General features: G+C 39.5%; 1 protein-coding gene across 3 annotated transcripts in view; it reads left to right on the forward strand.

Annotated features, from left to right (window-relative positions):
- Window positions 1-20,378, forward strand: part of slc20a2 (solute carrier family 20 member 2) — a gene marked incomplete at its 5' end in the record, with an annotated part of 51,859 nt that overhangs the window by 13,419 nt on the left and 18,062 nt on the right. For 2 of the 3 annotated variants that reach the window (XM_014011743.1, XM_014011745.1), the window contains 1 exon segment: window positions 19,400-19,963. In XM_014011743.1, coding sequence (XP_013867197.1) covers window positions 19,675-19,963 — 289 coding nt within the window. 3 annotated transcript variants of the gene reach the window in all.

Here is a 20,378-nt window from a genome sequence, read left to right on the forward strand (position 1 = left end):
TTTTAAATATCCAGTGCACTCACATCAGAATAACTTTTAGATTTGTTGTTAGAATAATCGATTAATCGAAAAAAATAATCGTTAGATTAATCAATTAGAAAATTGTTTGGTACAGCACTAGTTACAACTATTTCCCCTCCTGTCATATGCTGTTTAGTTGTTCATGTACACATTACTTCTCCTTTTGCTACCAAGAGAGCACTTTGACTCTTCAGCAGGGATGGGCTTGTTAAAGGAAACACTCCAAATTCATTGAGGAATCGTTTAATCCTTCTTTAAATATTCAACGCAGTCTCCATCCCTGTCCCCTGATCTCTTTATTCAGAGTTTTCAATTGTCTAAAGTAGACGACGAATGGTTCCATACAGGTCTCACCGCCCTTGAGTTTAACAGTAGTAAGTTGAGAGATTGGCTCCATTTAGTCCTGTGATAGCAATAATAGCCTCCTTTGGAAAAGAGCCTGGAAAATGCAGCTGTACAAAAAGGCTGCTAAACTACAGAATACCCCAGGGGAAACGCTGGAAGAAGCCCAGAGAAAGATGCTGCTGTCCTTGAGCAAAACTGCTTCTCGGGAGTAATGTCACACTGAAACAACAAAGATGAGGGTGAATTATTGRTGAAAAACTTTTGTTTCTGCTCCTGAATGGATGAAGATAGCTTCATAATATTTTACACATTGCAACCTATGGATTTAACAAAAATGACTCCAATTACGGCAGTAAGGAAGGCATTTAAATAGTGCCCCAAACCGAAGGGGGGTGTTATTGCAGTGACCGAATGCCCCGACCATATGACACACTGAGGTATTGAAATGACTGGCATACTCACTCTACCCCCTTAAGGCGCCCCGTGACAGAAACACAGACTGCAGCTTCATTTGATTTGTTTACTGAATGCTAGCACATGTCAAGTATTGGTAGTGTGTTGGGTGACCATAATTTTGTAATAAATTAATATCACAGATCTAAAATCTGCCACAAATATATTAATAAACTATTTAATGGCACATTTGGYCTAGCTATTTAAACATGGATGAAATAAGAAATATAAAATTAGAATTTTTGGGGGAAGAAATGACAGTATATCGCAATGTATCGTATCATGACCTCTGCGTTTTATGTTTAATATCACCAAATTCTTGCCAATATCTCTGGTGTTTTCTGTTTTATTCTACTTTTTATGTATTGTATCACACCGTATCCACTGTGAGCCTTTTTATATTTATTTTTTTAAAGAAGTATAATAAAAACGAATTACATTCGTAGAAGTGTTCGCAGTATATTTCAGGAGRTTTATAATAGAAACATTTACATCTTACAGTAAGTGCAGCAATGTAAACTTTAACAGAGAGTTGTAACAACTCACTGTGGTGAGGGGAATGTGCTGTTTGGGCTTCAAGTGACAGTTATAAGAATGGAAATACTCACGCATTGCATTTAAAATTTCGGTAATACTCGAAGGAGATTGGAGCTTCATTATCGCTCCCTCCATACATATGAATTCATCTGGATTAAAGGCGACCAATCAAACAAAGCCTCTGTTACTGAAACAGCAGCAGATCTCTTGTCACAATGAGTTTTCATCCGTTTTAAAGGCCTGCTGTTGCAGCATTTACCAGGAGATGTGGAAAAAGTGCACACCCCTGCAAAAGAAGGGTTAAAGAAAGCTGTTCCTAAAACACCTCAGTATGAAAGCTGTCAATGCTAGTAAAACTTAGTTTATTTTATCTGCTTATAGTGCATTTATTGAGCACTAAAAAGCAGTTCTTGCAGGACGTGGTTCTACTTGTTTCAAACAAAGTGTCTGAATGTAACCTGATGTGCAAGCTTGGCACAGAAATGCAACGTAAACACCACTCCTTAAAGCTGAGAAAGTACAGCGTGTGTACATACACACCACGTGTTTTCGATTTAAAACCCAATCTGCTAACGTGATAACAATGCTCACTTAAGCATCGACTGTGGAATTTTAACACTGAGCTGTTCATTAACATTTTTTTTCCTGCAATGATTTGTTTTCGTCCCTTTCACTAACTTAAAGGAGGTCATTGTTTATTAGCTGGATTGCAAAATGTTATGGGAGGTTTACATAAAAGTTAGAGTTAAGGCGTTTCCTTTTTTTTCTTAAGGCTAATCTTGATTTATGGTTCTTTCATTCCATTTTAGGGCAGCTATGTTTTGAACTTGTTTTTAATTTGGTAGTTTTGATGTTTAGACAGAGACAGGACTTTTCAATTAATTTAACTTCCACCGCTTGTGATCCCAGGGCTCTGCCACTGTTGATCCTAGCACTACTCTTAGTTTTCACCCAGAATAATAGAACCAGAGTAATCCATTGACTCACTGACTCTCAAGCCTAATCTGGCCGGCCTTGTGCCATTTCTTCCTCTGTGAACATTTGTGTACATTGAGATCGAAGCTACTGTTAATGGGGTAAGTGTGCACACATGTTTGTGAGGTGGTGGTGGTGGTGGTGGTGGGGTCTAGCATTCCTCTATCATTGTGGAAAAGCTCTCATGTCCCCTCTTTATGCCACTGCATCCGCCACTACATGCGCTCAGCAGCAGGTCTAATCAAAGCGCTCTGTAATACTGTTAGCTGGGTCATGTGCCGGAAGTCTGGATTGAGAACAAGAGGGCAGAGGCCAGTAGATCAGCTTACCACAGGCCGTTCACTCTCATTCTTTATTTATATATCTCGCACTTTCTTTTCTACTCATCACATGTGGACATGTCCAAGTTCATATGTTCTACTGTAGTTAATCTAAACCCAAAATTTTACTAATGCTTCTTATTCAGTTTAAAATGACGCAAACTTACATTAACGCAGTTGAAGCGCATAGCCTTGTCCTTTATTAACTTTTCATCACACACTGTTCTGCTGGCAGAACACTTGCACCCTGCGGGATTTTCCCAGACGGCTCAAAGCTACAAAAACAAACATAATGTTAAACGGTGGATTATATTCCTCTTATCCTTACAGCCATTGTGCTTCTCATAAAAAAATAAGGTGTTAGATTTGTTTGTAATTTCCATTACTTTTTGTTATCACATTGACCTCAGTGTTTCAGACATAAAAAAAACAAACAAAAAAGATTAGTTTTTGCATCATGTTTTTCTGAAAGCTGAAGTATTTATGATGCATTTAAAAGACTGTTTAACCCCAAGTTGACGGTTAGTTGAGAACTGTAGCTTTATAATTTACCCATTCATTAATGGTAATAATCAGGTACACGGATACACATGGCAGTCATGTCAGCATTTTTTAAAACACCTGTTCACTGGTTTTGCTAATGATAACACAAGTCCAGACCATTTTAGTCCTGCAAAGTAATTGGTTGTATTGGCCGTTTGTAAAATAATTGTCAAATCTTCTGTGCAATCAGTTATCAAGTGGGAAAATAAAGATGCAGTGACAACTGCTGCAACCAGCTGTAGCTCATGAATTAGTTTTTTCAAGTGAGAGTGCTCTTTTACATGCTATTTGTAAATGTACGGTTTCTTCAAAGGGTTGTAAATACACGTTTTTTTTTTATTTAAGTAAAGCATTCGCATTTTCTTAAATAAACTAGAAGCACTCTGAGAGCGCAAACCTCCACCAAGGCCGTATGTTTGTGTGTGTGTGTTTGTTTTGTGTATGATTTATTACATTTATAGTGTGTGCTTGTGTACARTTGTTTTACAATGACTAAACACGTAATAAATTACATGCAACAGAAGGAGTGGAACAGCATCAGAGAAAAGAAAACATTTAGCCATAAAAAAACAACAGAATAAACATAATTGTTTAAGAAAACCTTAGCGTTATCTACTGGATAACAGACCTGAACGGGGGTGGTGAGTTAGCTAGCTTACCTTTCCAATACAGGTGGGGGGAAAAAAAAACCTCCTAAAACGTAAACAGAAAATTTTTAGGACACGCAGGCCGATGTATTATGAAAATGATCTGTTGTTACATTAAAGTAACTTCAAACAGTAAGTTTTTCGATTTAAAAACAATTCATTCTAAAGTTTTATTTCCATGCACCGTCGTGATTGGTCTTCTACACCACTTCAGGCAATCCCATTGGATGTCTACAGTCGGGGGGCTTGACCCATCTACGAATGATCCAATGTGATTGGAAGTGTACGGTCAGCTTCCTTGAAGCTGATTGGCTGTTCCTGGGTCCGGATCGTGTTCCGGATCATCACCAAAATTTAATGGTGTGCTCCTTTGTTCAATAACCACTTGTGGTGAAAATTTCATGAAAATCCGTCCATAACTTTTTGAGTAATTTTGTCCACGGACAGACATACTCAACCGAAAACATTACCTCCTCCCTTGGCGGAGGTAATAAAACAGATTGGTAACAAAAATGGAGAAAATTATCTTGAATATTGGCTATCGCATTCTGGTCAACCTCAACTCAAAAAGCAGGTAAATTAAGATTTTTATGGGTAAGTCAGCATTAGGATTTGGAAGGAAGACCAAAACTAACAGGGTAATTATTCTCATTAGTATTGATGCAGTTTCATATCACAAGCTGTGTTGGTGCGTCACACTCCTCTTTAAGTTATCCCGGCTTTTTTGCACTGATTTGGTCGTACTCACTAATTCTGGCACCCACTTTGCTCCAGTAACACAATTTAAAACCCCTGGAGCATGCCAACAGTAGATTAACAGTTTCAGCGGTCGAGACAAAGGAGTAGATCTCGGAGGTCTGGATGGTGCTTTGTGAGTATAGAATCGAATCTATATTTCAACGTTTTTTTTAAACGTCACGGATGAAAACTGGGCAAAAATTAAAGCGGAGACGGGTGAAGGAGGATTGTACTGCTGTTGGGTATCAGTGCTGATTTGTGGGAGAGAACTGGAACTGTCTGGCTAAAGCAGAGTATGGGGGGGGGGGCAGAGCGAGGAGTGGAAAACAGAGAAAGGGTCAAGGGTAAGATGACTCCTACATTCAGCAACATGACACAGATGGCAGAAAGAGAGTAAGACAGATTGCAACCTGAAAAAGCCACAATTATTGGTGGGTTATAAACCCTCTTGTCAGTCATATGATGTGAAGCCCGGCCAACAACACCGGCCCCCACAGTTGGATATGAGGCCGCCCGATCTGTATTAGCTTTTATGACCCACTTCGATTGTTCTGTTAAGATCCTGTTGGGGAGCATGAGTTATTATAAGAGGTGACTAATAGTTTCTGTGAATCTAAAATGCACTATTTGGAGCGCTTCATCTTTTGTGTGGCTGCTGTTTTGGTTTTAGTGGTTCTTTTGCTCTTTCTGTGCCATTGTGTTCACAGTAGACTGCAGAAAATAATTTGAAATCCCTCCTTTTTTTGTGCCTGAATAGAAAACTCAGGTTCATAATTTAAATCTATGTACGGTTTTTATTACTCATCTTGGATTTTATGAAGTTGGTTTTCTTGTTTGTAGTCTTGAAAAACAACCACAAGTACAAACGGTGTAAAGACTGTGGTGTGTACTAAAGTCACACACACATTGAACAGGGAGGAGCCCCTTCAGTTACTTTGCCATTTCAGGCTGAGAGAGTCAAACCTGCGTCCACTGAAACCAGAGAGATCTGACCTTAAGAGTATTTAAACATCAGGCTTACACAACTCTGAAAACCACTGGGGACTCAATTGTTTGCTGTTCTCCAAAAGGCTGGTTTAGTGTTTCTTGGGATTTGTATATGTAAGGAGTTTGACTCTGTAGTCTTTTATCATTCTTTAGAACTGGATTGGGCTTCATGATAATAAAAATAAAAGATTAAAGACCTCTTATTTGTTATAAATCCCTCTGTCCCTTCACTGATCAGATTCCAATGACTCAGAAACATCTTAAGACATTTTTATTCAGACAGGTTTTTAGTTGTTTACTGTTTTTAAATTTGTTCATTATATTTGTGACCTGTTTTTATTGTTTTTAGTTATTTTGCTCTCTGTTAAGCACTTTGTGATATTTATGACTGTGAAAGTTACTATATAAATAAAGTTTACTTACTTATTAGTATATTTTGCTACAGATGACCTACAGTCACAGAGGCATTGTATTTATTGTTGTATGTATTATCCCAAATTTTATTAATATTACAAATGTTTTAGATGTAATCCTCATGCCTGGTTGACTCTTAAACTGTGATTTGAATTTTTAAGGGTGGTGCTGCACATTTTGTTCTGTAGAGCCATTCTTGCATCTCCCAGTAAAAGCTGTACGATCAGGTGAAAGCACAAGAGTGAGAAGTGCATCCTCGCACAAGTCCAGATATATATCAAAGAAAACCACTGCAACAGTTAGAAAATATAATAAACCCTGCCTACAAACTACTAGACACATTGCATTACCTGTACTGTAAATATTTTACTGCTATTTCATTACCTAAGTGTATTTTTCTTTGGAGCAAAACCATAGAAATCTTTAGTGAGGAACAAACAAAGATCAATAAGTTACAGCAACAGTTTATCAATTAGATGTAGCTGATTCTGTGCCGAACATGAGCTAAATGATACACAGTAACAGTGACAGCATCGCTCCCTGATACATAAATTAAGCTAAATCTGCTTTTAAGTTTCAAAACAATAACTCCTACTTGAAATGTTTAAATCATAATCACTCCTTACAGTCACTGGAAAGAAATAAATGACATCCCATACTTTTATCTGGAAAATAAAATAAAAACAAAGTTGCACAACTTGAGCTTATAACAGTCTGACACTAAAAGAACCAGTTTGTTGAGTTGTAGAGGTAGAAAGCTTTGGATTGTTGGCGTTATTTATTCATTTTTATTTGACAAAAGCACCTTTTAGGCGCCTCATTAAGCAGTGAAATGCTACTGTTAAAAACCTTGAAAATGTTTAACCAGTTTTGTTTTAAAACCTTTGAGAGCTCAGGGGTCATTTTGACCCAAGGGCAGCAGAAGGGTTAAATTAGTGACTTACTACGGTTTTTTGTTTGCTTAAATAGTGTCAATAAAAATTTAGTCACTTTAACAAAGTAAATTAAAGCAGTTGCCACACATTTCAAGAATTAATTCAGCAGGCAAAATTGAAAAGGTCAGATTGAGTAGATTTAGTTTTGCCAGGCTGCTTCGTGCTGTTACATGAGCTGTTGTTGCCTTTAGACTTAAAGTGAATCGAGGACAAGAAATTGGATCATTTATCAACAAGTTTAACATGATTTATTAATTTATTTGTTCGGGAAACCTGGAAGTTTAAAGTAGCTCATTTCTTGATCGCCTGACCGAGTTTCACGACGAGGATTTCTGGAAATACGTGTGCACACGGAGAACCTTTTGAAGTCGGCGTTGAGCTCGACGTGTTTCGTTGTTGTCATTCTTAAGAGACAGCCCCCCCCCTCCTCCTCCTCCCCATCAAAGTGGACTGATCTTAGCATTGTTCGGTGTGTACATGTGTGTGTTTGGGTTCTGGGAGACGGCGCCTCCCCGCTGAGAAGCAAAGAGTCAGAGGCAGCAGGTGCAGCTGACGCAGATAGGATTTTTTTTGCCGGTGGGACCAGACTGGGGTGTGTGTTTGTTTGTTTGTGTGTGTGTGTGTGTGTGTGGGACAGAAAGGGACACGATGGGTGAGAGACGATAGAGGACAAAGTCAGACCTCTGGGATGAATTCATTTGTCACTTCTCTAGTTCATGGACAGGATGTGAAAAGGAAGATAACAGCACCTGACCTGTGGCTCTCCTCCCTTCAGTTGAGCATTTGTGTGAGTAACACTTGTTTTATTTTTATTGTTTGGTGCAATCAGCACATGCATTTTGAAGCAGAAGTAATTCGCCAGACATTTGTGTGAAGCAGGCGGCTTTTGATTGAGCTCGACGGGAAAACGACTTTATAAAAACGGCTGATTCATACAAGCCAGCTGCTTGTTTTACCCTGTTTGTACAAAAGTTGCTGCACCCCCTCCGTACAGCTGAGGCGCTCTCTCTGCGTGTAGGAATTTTCTCGTTGCTTTATTAAGCAGCGGCGCGTTGAGAAACCGAGGCACTTGAGAAATGAGGTCTGGTTCTGCTTTGTGTTTTGTTGCCTACAGTAAGTCTGGTGTGTGCGCTCTTCATTGTGTCAGCTTCTATCTTTGCCCTGCTGGCCTCGAGTGACATAAAGGCAATACTGTTCAGCCTGGCATTGAAAGAGGACAATTGTATAAACAAGCSAGAGGCAGAGAAAATGAATGGGGTGAGTTGTGCTAAAATGTTAACGTTAATTCCTCTGCGGGTATCRTAGATGATGAGGAAACTGCACATTTCATTTCTTCCGCCTCATTTTAGATCCATCTGTTGCTGCTGTAATGAAGGGACGTTAGTGCTCCAAATGCCCTTGACCGATCGGCTCGCTTCCCTCTGAAAAAACCTTCTACAGATTAGTGCTGGGCGGTATACCAATTTGTACCGAATACCGGTTTTTATTTTTGTTATATGAATTTTCTGAATACCGGACATTCCAGTTTAAATAGCGGAACGTTTCGCCGCAGCCGCCAGTGAACTGTTGTTTCCCAGGGGGGACATTTTTCCTTGCTGCACCTCTATGTGCATTAGCATGCTAATGTTTGGAGCAGCTAGTTGCAGCAGCGGGTGGCGATTCCGCTGCTTATATTGACTGACGTTTAAAAAAACATCCCATTTTTGCTGTCGCTGAATGTAGTAAACACCTCTTCAGTGACGTGCACAGTTAGATTTAACGCAGTTAGTTAATATGGAGACGTTATGCTGATGGAGACTTAACGTGGTTCTATTGTGAAAAGCCTGCAGGAAGTAGTTCGTAGTGGAGTTAGAATTGACTGGTGTGCAAGATGAGTCATGCTGATAAGCTTTAATAAATAACATAAAACATTAAAMCCGATCATAATCTTTTCTTAACCCTCCTCCTTCACGACTGGACCAAAATGCATGACTACTGTCTGCAACCACCAGTCAGAGAAAAACAGACACAGAGGAGGGAAACAGCGACACAGACAGAGGTACAGTAAAAGAAAAAAGTCATTAAGCAGGGTTTGTACATTTTATTATYAGCTGAGCTGTGATGAAAAGAAAAATACCGTCAAATACCGTGAAACCTGTGAAAATGTTGAAAATACCGTGATATAAAATTTTGATCATATCGCCCAGCTCTACTACAGATTCACCTTTTTCTTCACTTCACCCCACTCTCTTATCAGTTTTCTGCCTTCACAGTCATTCRCTGCCAAAAAAAAAAGTCCATCCTTCCTTCAAACGACCAGCCATGCAAGCCACCTCAGCTTGGCCGAYGTTTATTTGTCATAAGCTGTTTGAGTGTTGAGACGTTCCTTTAAGAGGCAGTCTCGACTGCGCTGGCCTCGCTGCACTTCCCTCGCCGTCTCACCGGTTATCCTGCGCTCTCCGTCCTGCAACAAAACCCCAACCTGCTCATTTCTTAGCCTCGTTTGCTCTTCCCCTCCCTCACTTCTCTCCTTTGTTCTCTCGTTTCATTTCTCGTCAATCAAGTGCTTGCCGGTCTATCATCTCTCTCTGTRTTACTCGCCGACACTCGTCTCCTGTCACCTCTCCACGTCCTGCTGATGAGAGGAAGCACAAAGGTGAGTGGGGATACATTTAGTCTTTAAAGCGTTCCGCTTCCCTGCCTCTTTAAAACCCCCTCTTAATCAGAAGTCTTTATTTCAACTTGCAGTGCAGTTTATTGCCTTGTGTCCTTGGAGACACAGAATGCAGGTTTTTTTTGTTTTTGTTTTTGTTTTATGCTTCAGGTGCAACAATTAGGCAGCACTGGTTGGTCGCCGCTGTGAGTCATCATGTGACACAGCATGTACATTTCAGTTGTGCTCAAAGACGCATCGGCTGCTGCGAGGGAAGGGGGTTGAATCGGTGTGCAGAGAGCGCAGCCGTGTGTCGGTGCAGACGGGAGCTCGTGACACAGTTTTGCACCAGCTGTGGTGCAGTGGCATCCCAGGCAGATTAATGAGCGCTGTACAGCAGTGACAGCAGCAAATGTTAGGAAGGTAATTACAGTGAAGACGTTTGCGCTYGGATTTCTTTTACAGGCTGGAACTGGAATGGGCTAAAAGCTAAAGTTTGTGGTGCTGCTAATGCATCCTCAGCACATCTCACCAGACCAGGTTGGCATTGGCCAGACATCTATTTTAACCAGTCTTAGCACAAAAAAAGTATGGAAACTTGTGTTTGGTACATTAGTTCTTTCTTGTAACAAAGCTTCTTGGCAATAAATTTTATAGCACACATCTGATTAGCAGCACCTGGGGGTACCAGAAGCTCAAAACGTGCGTCAATAGCGACAGCAAAATAAACTGTTTGTTAGAGAAGATTTGGCAAATTTTTCATGTGCGCAGCCATCCTGCTGCTCAGTCCATAAATGCGTGTTCCTTACAAATGTGGCACCATTTAAAAGGGACATTAACAGGCTTTCCAACAGTATCCGACTGATTGCCAAGAAGCTTTGTTACAACAAAGAAATAAACTACCAAACACATATTTTCTTATTTTTTGCAGTGTTTCCCCAACATTGTACARTAGAACTGACCGCCCGCTTAACAATTTCCCTCCACCCCTTCATCCATAAAGTAGAAGAGTTGTATTAATTACGGGAGCAATTTTTGTCCTTTTTTAAATTTACCACCACAATAAGTTTAAAGATTTCTCATATCTTTATGAAATATTGTATCGCAGCGGAGAAATCTTGATAATTTCTCCCACCATCCCACTGTACGTTGTGCACAACGAAACATTTTAACATCCGTAGTTGTTTTTTTACACCAAAGTTGGAAAAGCTATGTTTTTTTGTGTGTGTGTGTGAGTTTGTTTTTTTTCAGTTAACTGTGGAGATGAAAAGAAGTTGTGGACTTTTTCTAGAGCTAGGCGGTATGACCCAAATTTTATATCACGGTATTTTCAACAATTACACCAGTTTCACGGTATTTGATGGTATTTTTTCCCTCACAGCTCAGCTGATAATAAAATGTACAAACTTTGATTAGTGACTTTTTTCTTTTATCACTGTTTCTCTTCTCTTGTACATCTTTTCTTCTTTGCCTGGTTGTAGACAGTAATCAAGTATTTTGTTCCGATCGTGAAGGGTTGAGAAAAAATCATTATCTGGTCTATTGTTACGTGTTAATAAAACACGTTAATAAAATAAAGATGACTCGCCTTGCACACCAGTCAACTCCGCTACACTACAAACTACTTCCCCCCGGGCTTTTCACAATAGAAGCACGCTAGAGTCTCCATGCAATAACGTCTCCGTTATCACGTAGTGCATTAAATCTAACCGTGCACGACACTGAAGAGTTGTTTACTATTCAGCGATGGTAAAAACGGGATGTTTTTTTTTTTTACGTCAGACGATATAAGTGGCTGAAACACACCACCTGCCGCCAGTTGTTCCAACATTAACATTAGCATGCTAATGCGCTTAGCGGTGCTGCAACGAAAAGTGTCCCCAGGGAAACAGTTCACTGGCGGCTGCGACGAAATGTTCCGCATGTGTTCAGGCTATTTACACCGGTATTCAGAAAAGTCATCATAACAAAAATAAAAACGGGTTTTCGGTACAAAACGGTATACCGCCCAGCACTAACTTTTTCCCTTGCTCCATCTTGCCAATTTAGCAGTCGGCTCCTGCTCAGGGAGCAGATCATTTTCAGCAGCATGCAGAAGCTCACGCGTATGACAAGCCATGTTTACATTTAATCTGCTTCATTACTCTTCACATTACAGGTATCTAAAATCAGTTTATGACTTGACATATTTGTTATTTTTGTTTATTTAAGTGAGAGATATGAGATTCAGCTAATGCAAATGAAATTGCAGAGATTTTCATGTTGTGTAATTTTTATAAAAAAAGAAAAAAATCCAATGGGGAAACAATGTTTTGTGTAAAGTTTATCACTTTCATTCACATTCAATACCATACTTTCTTCTTTCATATGCAGTCTATGATTTTAGTGCTGAAACTTTGCAGCACAGGCACCAAATCCCAATTTAATCCTGTTTGCCAGTGTTGTTTGTGCATCACTGCGCTCATTATAGGAATTGTTGGCCACCTGACACCCACGGGGACAAAAACTGGACTGCCAGAAATATATTTAGGAGCATGACACGTTACAGAATCTATCACTCAAGTATTCTTATTAGTGAAGCTCTTTGATGCTGCGAATGAACTGTATATCATGGGATAGTATTGGGTTTAAAGACACTTTCTGACATTGATGTGGTTTCTCTGATGAAACAAAAACAATCGTGAGAACTGGCTCAAACTCCAGAGTTATGTTCTTGAATATATTTTCAAAGAAAAAAGTGCCTTAAAGTACATATTTAATAATATTTTGCATCCTGGACAAAGATTACACTCTGCCATGAAAATATCAAGGCCAAATCAAAATCAGTGACCTTTTTTATGGCTGTTGATCCCTGAACCAAAACAGGAGCGTCCACAGTACATTCATTTTGTGACTCTGAAATATTAGACAAAAATTCATTAACTTGAGTTGAGGCTCTTGGCTCCACAATATGAGCACATGTTATTATGTGGGAGAAATGGGGGGAAAMAGGTTATTGTTCTCTGAAAACCTCCTTTTAGGTTCTGAAAGCAGTTGGCATATAGCTTTTGGTCCATGTTATTATCTAGAAATGATTTGCGTCGCCCAGTCAAGTGAAACTGCCCTGCTCGTGGTTATTGCCTCTGAATTGTGTTCTCATTGTTTATCACCTCTTCTCAGTGATACAGTTGAACAGGTGCATCATTTCTTCTCGCTAGCTAAAATAATCAGCGGCTATGTTTCAATTTAAATTCAGAATACTGCAGTTTACTGGTGTATATTTTTATAGAGAAGTAAATTATAGATATAACTATTTTATTTGAGTAGAAGAAAATGATTACAATCACTGTCAATATTGTTTTCTGGTCATTTTTCAGTTCAGTTTTATACAAAACTCTATTGTGTTGCAAAATGAAAAAAAATTACCTTATTATTGGAAAATAAAGCAGAATAGTTTACATTTTTGCAACGGTGATGAGGCTTCACGCTGAATGTCATGCTGCCATACGGTCAATTTCCCAGAGTACATTTTATTTACTGAAGCTGAGATGATTGAATTTTTTCACTTCATTAAGTAAATGCTGATAAATAGTTGTTTTTTAATTCACAAAACAATTGATCCAATAAATGCTGCGGAAAAATTATAATTAGTCTATTGGGACCACTGCTAATGAGCTGTTTTCCATTGTTGCCAAGCTGTGCATTACCATTGGGATATTTAAATGAGGAATCTCTTTTTATTTTATTTTATTTTTTTACCCACTCTAAAGGGATTATCTGGTAACCAACAGCTGGGAAAAACGGTTTTTAATTTACTCCAGTATTTAAAACCTCAAGCAAAACAGGTGATCTGTGGATGACAGAAATGTCAAAGTGTCACTTTTATTTTTTATTTTTTTTAATTGAGAAGTGGCTATTTTTATTTGTAAATCGTTGTATTATATAATAAAAATTGGTTTAAAATTATGTTACCTGCTGAAGAAGATAAAATGAGGAGACTTCAACAACTCTACTATGCGCATATGGATTAATAGGACATTTGAAATGACATCTCCACCCTCGTCTGAGACTAAAATTGATCTAAAATTAGGAGTTTTGTGGACATTTAAATCAGATTGTAGATGCTAAATAGATGTTTGCATTTAGCTCAGATTGGTGAGAAGCATGCATGGACTTTGCAGAGGTCAAACCAGGGACTGAATTTCTGAACTTGTTGAATCCCGCTGAGCAAACCAGCCACAGCTACGTTTACAAAGCTGATCAAATTCTAATAGCAAGCCCTCTGATTGGTTGAGGAGTACGAGCCAGTGCTCGTATGTTAACATGACGAGGTCTTCAGAAAGCGTTGGGTGCAGCTGCCACGCTACTCAGAAAGTAAAAAAAGGAACTATAAAGAGGCTGGAGCTTCCAGCCACACCCACACCCTTACAAACCACTCACACTCATGTTTCCTGTTTTGTAGTATTTTTCTCGTACACTCCCAACACGCAGCTCGGGGATGCTCAGTGTGTTCCTTCTGTTCGGGCGTTTCACAGGGTTCAGTTGTGGGGAGTGTGTAGTTGTGTTGTGAAGAGGGATGTTTGGCTGTGGTGAGTGGTGCATTCCTTCTGTGGCAGCGCCATTTGCTGGATTAAACATTTACACAGCACGTTTCATCGTTTCAGACTGTCTTACTGTCAACGTAAGATAAGATAAGATAAGATAAGGTAGACTTTTTATTGTCATTGTACAGAGCACAATGAAATTACAGTTTAGAACACATGTCTGTAAACATGTCTGTAAAACATACAGTTTGAAAAAAATGCTCAAGAACTTCAATACGGTGGCCTGGAGGTGCAAAACAAAATTACAAAATCTGAAACACTTTTACAAGTTCTGAAACAAATTTACATTTTAGAAAACAAATTTACATTTTAGAAAACAAATTTTCATTTTAGAAAACACTTTTACAAGTTCTGATTTACATTTTAGAAAACACTTCTACAAGTCTTGAAACAAATTTACATTTTAGAAAACAAATTTACATTTTAGAAAACACTTTTAAGTTCTGAAACAAATTTACATTTAAGAAAACAATCCGGAAAGGGAGGGACCGTAACACCGAAGCTGACTCGGAAATGGGAGTGCTCAAACTGACCCAAGATGGATGGGAATTGACTGGCATTTTGTCCGTTTTGTGGAACACATTTAAGTGCCTTGTCGCTGTTTTGTTTTTCATGTGGTCGGTCTTTTGAATTTTTAAATAGCACTGAGGACACCACTGAAGGACCAGAGGCACAGGGGGCATCTCAACAGCCGAAAGTGTTTTCTTAAATGTAAATTTGTTTCAGAACTTGTAAAAGTGTTTTCTAAAATGTAAATTTGTTTCAGAACTTGTAAAAGTGTTTCAGATTTTGTAATTTTGTTTTGCACCTCCAGGCCACCGTACTTCAAAATATACTTTCTCAAGTGACACACTATGATTTATTAATAAAAATAAATAGATCTTTATGAGAGTAAATCCTTAAAGTATTTACATGTACTTGGAGAGGGCTTGTGATTGTGTTCCCTGAGGCTTTCTGTGGAGGGTGCTGTAGGAGGATGGGAGGCCAGGGTTGGCTATCCAGTCTCTGTATAACCAAAACAGGATCTGTGTCGGCGTTATTGGCACAAAGTCGAGCTCGTTTGAGCTTTATCCCTTGTCTTCAATCTTGTTTGTGGTGTTTATGGACAGGATCTCAAGGCGTAGTTGTGGAGAGGTGTTTGGTTTGGGGACCTCAGGGTCTTGTCTCTGCTTTATGTGGATGATGTGGTTCTGTTGGTGTCTACGGTCCATGACCTTCAGCGTGCACTGGGGCGGACATGGTCCTCAACCAGAAAGCAAGAGGTGGATTAACAGATCAGAGCCTCATTCTCAGTAATGAGGGCGTTGCTTTGGTCAGGCGTGGTGAAGGAAGAGTTGAGTTAAAAGGAAAAACTTTAAATTTATTTGTCTGTTTAGGTTCAAACTTTCACCTATGGTTGAGGTATGGATAGGCTTGGGCGATAAATCAGTTTAATCCATTAATTTGAATTTGCCATTTATAAAGATTTAATTTAGGGAAAATCTGGATTTTTTTTCCCACCAGTGCCCTCTTTGGGTCTTCTGTAGTTCATAGGTCACTCCACCTGTCCCTCAAGACGCTTGGTACATGACATGACAATATGGCAGCTAGCAGAGAGGATCTATTTCTCAAAAAAGGCACCATTTCTTCAGTTATCTGGAACTGGTTAAGTTTTGCAAACTCAGACGTGGAGCAACAAACACCTCACTGCAAAATCTGTTTGAAGGCTCTTGCTACAAAACGCAGGAGTACAACAAATGTATTTCAACACCTGAAACAGAGGCACTCCATTAAGTGGGAAGCAAATCGATTAAAATCGAATTTGGGATGAAAATTCGATTTTTTTGGGGGGTCATATCACCGAGCTCTAGGTATGGACCATGATTGAACAAGTTCTTTAAGGAATGATAAATGTTTAATTTGAATTATTTTTCAGCTAATTAGCCTCAAAGTGTTGTGTTTTTAAACCTTGAGTCCCTGATTTCTTTCAGTAAAAGTAGAACACGTCAGATTTTGGTTTTGTGGATCGTCTCCAGTTCCGACAGGATTTAAGGACAAACTGTCATTCTTTCGTGTTTGTGTTGTGGTTCAGGAAAGGATAAAGGAGAGCAAGGAATGACCTCAACTGTTCCAGATGGAGCTCTCGGTCTGGAGGAGGGAGTCATAGCTGGCTGGGGGGTTATTTAGAAACTCTCTGCCTGCCCCCTACGCCACGAGGAGCATGCGGTCGCTTCATGCTGAGAGCATGTACTAGTTGAGCCCTCAAGCTGTTTATATCCAACCCTCACCTTTAACAACTGGCTCAGCTATAGAAGGAAATGTGAAGCCATTAAGTCCTATCAAATCTCTTCAGGTTACACAGACATTCTTATGAGGCTTCATGTTTTTGTTCATTTTATGATGAAAACTGTGAGAATCTTGACGTCTTGTGCTGCCACAGGATATGATCCAATTTCAACAAATAATCAACTCGTCTAGTTCAAAATACACCAAATGTGATAATCACTAATTTGTCATTTGTGACCTATGGTAATGAAATGAGTCATTATTTTAAAATAAGTTATTAGTTTTTAAATTTTCCATCTCAAAAACTTCAAAACAATACTTGTTGAAATTTGACAATTTATTACCTGGCCTAGCAACAAGCTACTTTTGTTGATTTTAGTGGTCGGAAATTATGTCATTTTGAATTCCAGCCCTGTTTTTAATTTTTTTAAAGGAGAATTAATGAAAACCTTGCTGCTGATGTTCTTGCTGCATTGCAGTCTTAAATCTGTGCACATTTTTACTTTTTCATTTTCTTTCTTGCTGCACCAAAGCTTTTGGTTTTGTTTGATCTTCCTAAGCTCTTGTGTAACTTTTACAGCCACTCGAACACTGCTGCAGCCATGCAGGGGCAGAGGTATGGGATAAATCTTGTGCCAGCAGGAATTGAACGTGAATTTCTGAATTTGAAATTGAATGCATTGGTTTGAAAATGAATTTTACTAAACTGAAACTGAATTTAATGATTTGAAACTGAATTTAAAGTTTAGAATTAGAATTAATTTGCTTTGAAACTGTATTTTGATCTATTAAAAATTAAAATTGTCTACATTCACTTTCAGTTCCATAATTCAATTTCAGTTCTAAAATTCAGATCTTTGTGCCACATATCCTGGTCCTTGAGAAAGCCAGCCTGATTAATCAAACACAGATGAACAGATTTACGTTTCACGTCAGTGAAGCTTCCTTCTGTAATGTAACAGAGTTGATGCAATCCATTGTAAAACTGACAAAAAACAGTTATTTATTGCAGTGATAATTTTTTCCTATAGATAATGTTACGTTTCCATCACATCATGGATCAGTCAGCAGCAGGTGATCTGCAGCTGAGAGCGAAGTTATGAGAGGACTGATCTGTCAGTGTTTGGGACCAGGAAGGAGCTCAGAGCAGAACCTGCTGAGCATCAGAGTCCCTGAACCCCCCTGCATTGTCAAATATGACTCTGTTGGTTCTGCTCACAGGTGGAGGTGGAGGTGTGTCTCCACAGGTCAGCTGTGGGCAGATCAGCACCGTCGTGACCGGACTTTTTTTTTTTTTGACTGAGCTGGTAGACTTCGGAACACAGCGGTGTCAATTTAGCAAATTATTCACTATATTTAGCAAGTTTTCAGACCATCTACTGACTATTTTTAAGAAAATCGAGCAGCAAAAAACATTTAGTGACTTTTTTCTGCTGTTAGTGAGACTTCCTGGAGGGAGGTGCTGCTGGAGACGCTCCAGTCTGGAGGGAGCAGGACGGAGTCGAGACCACTCTCCAGCCTCTCTGTGATGAGCAGATATCCTGGGGGTTTTTGGACCAACTGACCGCTTGTTAGTTTTACACGCAGTCTAAACAGTGTCGAGACAAATAAAAAAAAAGTCCGGTCACGACGGTGCTGATCTGCCCACAGCTGACCTGTGGAGACACACCTCCACCTCCACCTGTGAGCAGAACCAACAGAGTCATATTTGACAGTGCAGGGGGGTCCAGGGACTCTTCTGCTCTGAGCTCCTTCCTGATCCCAAACACTGACAGACGGATCAGTCCTCACATAACTTCGCTCTCAGCTGCAGATCACCTGCTGCTGACTGATCCATGATGTGATGTAAACGTAACATTATCTATAGGAAAAATTATCACTGCAATAAATAACTGTTTTTTGTCAGTTTTACAATGGATTGCATCAACTCTGTTACATTACAGAAGGAAGCTTCACTGACGTGAAACGTAAATCTGTTCATCTGTGTTTGATTAATCAGGCTGGCTTTCTCAAGGACCAGGATGTGTGACACAAAGATCTGAATTTTAGAACTGAAATTGAATTATGGAACTGAAAGTGAATGTAGACAAATTGAATTTTTAATAGATCAAAATACAGTTTCAAAGCAAATTAATTCAAATTCTAAACTTTAAATTCAGTTTCAAATCATTACATTCAATTCCAATTTGGTAAAATTCATTTTCAAACCAATGCATTCAATTTCAAATTCATAAATTCAAATTCAATTCCTGCTGGCACAAGACTTATCCCATACAGAGGGAGCAAAGACAAGAGAGGAATCTGCTGCGTATTCTGCAAACTTCCTCTGCAGAGGTCTGCTTGCATCTCTGCCAGTAATTAATTAAAAACTTACATTTTTTAAATGTGGTTGGTGGTGAGAATCTTTAGTAACCTCGCAATTCGATTTGGGCTGCAGTGCAATTACAAAACCATTATTGATGCATTCTGGGATAATCAAGTCGGTGCGTCAACATCATCAGTTTAATCGTCCCTGTCTGCTACGCTTCTAAAACTAGATTAAACTTCCAGTAAACTTCTAGTGGTGGACAGGCTGCATGAAATAAAAACTGACAGATGTAACTGTGTCGAACAGCAGGAGGATTGTTCACATCTCTCTCTACTCTTTTTATAGCACCGTTCGTGCTGACAGTAGGCTTTCTGAATGGTCTGATTTGATTTAACTGGAGTGCACACTGATTTACTATTACAGCAATCAGAGTTGTCCTCATTCTCCCCACTGGAGAGCACTGGAGTCCTCTTCTCTTTTCATTAACGACACTTTTTTTCCGTTACAATCTGCTCTTTTTCTTTTAGCTTTTAGTCTCCTGCTAGAAAGCTCTCCTCCTCCGTCATGTTTATCTCTTCCTCCAGCTTTGTTTTAGTTTTTCTGAGGAAGTCACACGGAGGTGTCAGATAGGAGCTGAGTAATCATGGTTTATGACAATAATCTGTTTCTGTGTCGTCTCTTTCTTGTCTTCGGCAGGTGGAACACTGCAGACAGGCTGCCTCACACTGAGCTATGGAATGCTTCCTGCTCCCACCATCACTAGTCTCCAATCTTTGGACTGAGCTTCAAACACTTAGTTAGCAGTTGTGTGTCTCCCCTTGAACTGTTTCTAACCAGGGGACGTAGAAAAGGAGCGGGCTGAGCCGGTCCACCGAGTACACCGAGCATCTCGCCGCTTTTTCTTTTTGAAAAAGAATCGAAGGCCTTTTGTTTTTTTCTTCTTCTGCTTGGATCCGTAAAATCATATCAAGATGGATTTGGAATCGTACCTGTGGATGGTGGTGCTTGGTTTCATCATTGCCTTCATTTTGGCGTTCTCCGTCGGAGCCAACGACGTGGCTAATTCCTTTGGCACGGCAGTGGGGTCCGGCGTGGTCACGCTCAAGCAGGCCTGCATCCTGGCGTCCATCTTTGAGACGCTGGGATCCATGCTGCTCGGGGCCAAAGTGGGAGAAACCATTCGGAAGGGCATCATAGACGTCAGTCTGTATAACGACACGGTGCCCATACTGATGGCAGGGGAGGTCAGCGCCATGGTTGGTAAGTCCAACTGCTTTTTTATTACCGCCTGCTACAAAAAGACGATGGTAGACGATCGCGTTTTTGCCCAAGTCTTTTAAAGTCGACCTCTGTCAAGATGGCTGCCACAACCAACTTTCTTTAAATACAGACATGCTACAATTCACAAGTCAGTTTTACCGCTACAGAGCTCAGAGTCATCCCCAACACACACTTTAAATGCTAATATATTGTAGTCAGCTCTGTCTGTTAGCTCTGTCATGAACCAGAGAACAGATTTTAAAAGGATCCATGATTAGTTGTAACATTAGACTTTATTTGATAAACATATATTTTAACTGTAAAATAAAGACTGTAAAAAAATACTGTAGGCTGTTTAGTTTTGGTAAATTTTTTAAAATATAATTTAACACGAATGGAGCCATTTTATTTACAC

This window comes from Austrofundulus limnaeus, unplaced genomic scaffold (assembly GCF_001266775.1).
Source record: "Austrofundulus limnaeus strain Quisiro unplaced genomic scaffold, Austrofundulus_limnaeus-1.0 Scaffold84, whole genome shotgun sequence".
Classification (NCBI taxonomy): domain Eukaryota; kingdom Metazoa; phylum Chordata; class Actinopteri; order Cyprinodontiformes; family Rivulidae; genus Austrofundulus; species Austrofundulus limnaeus.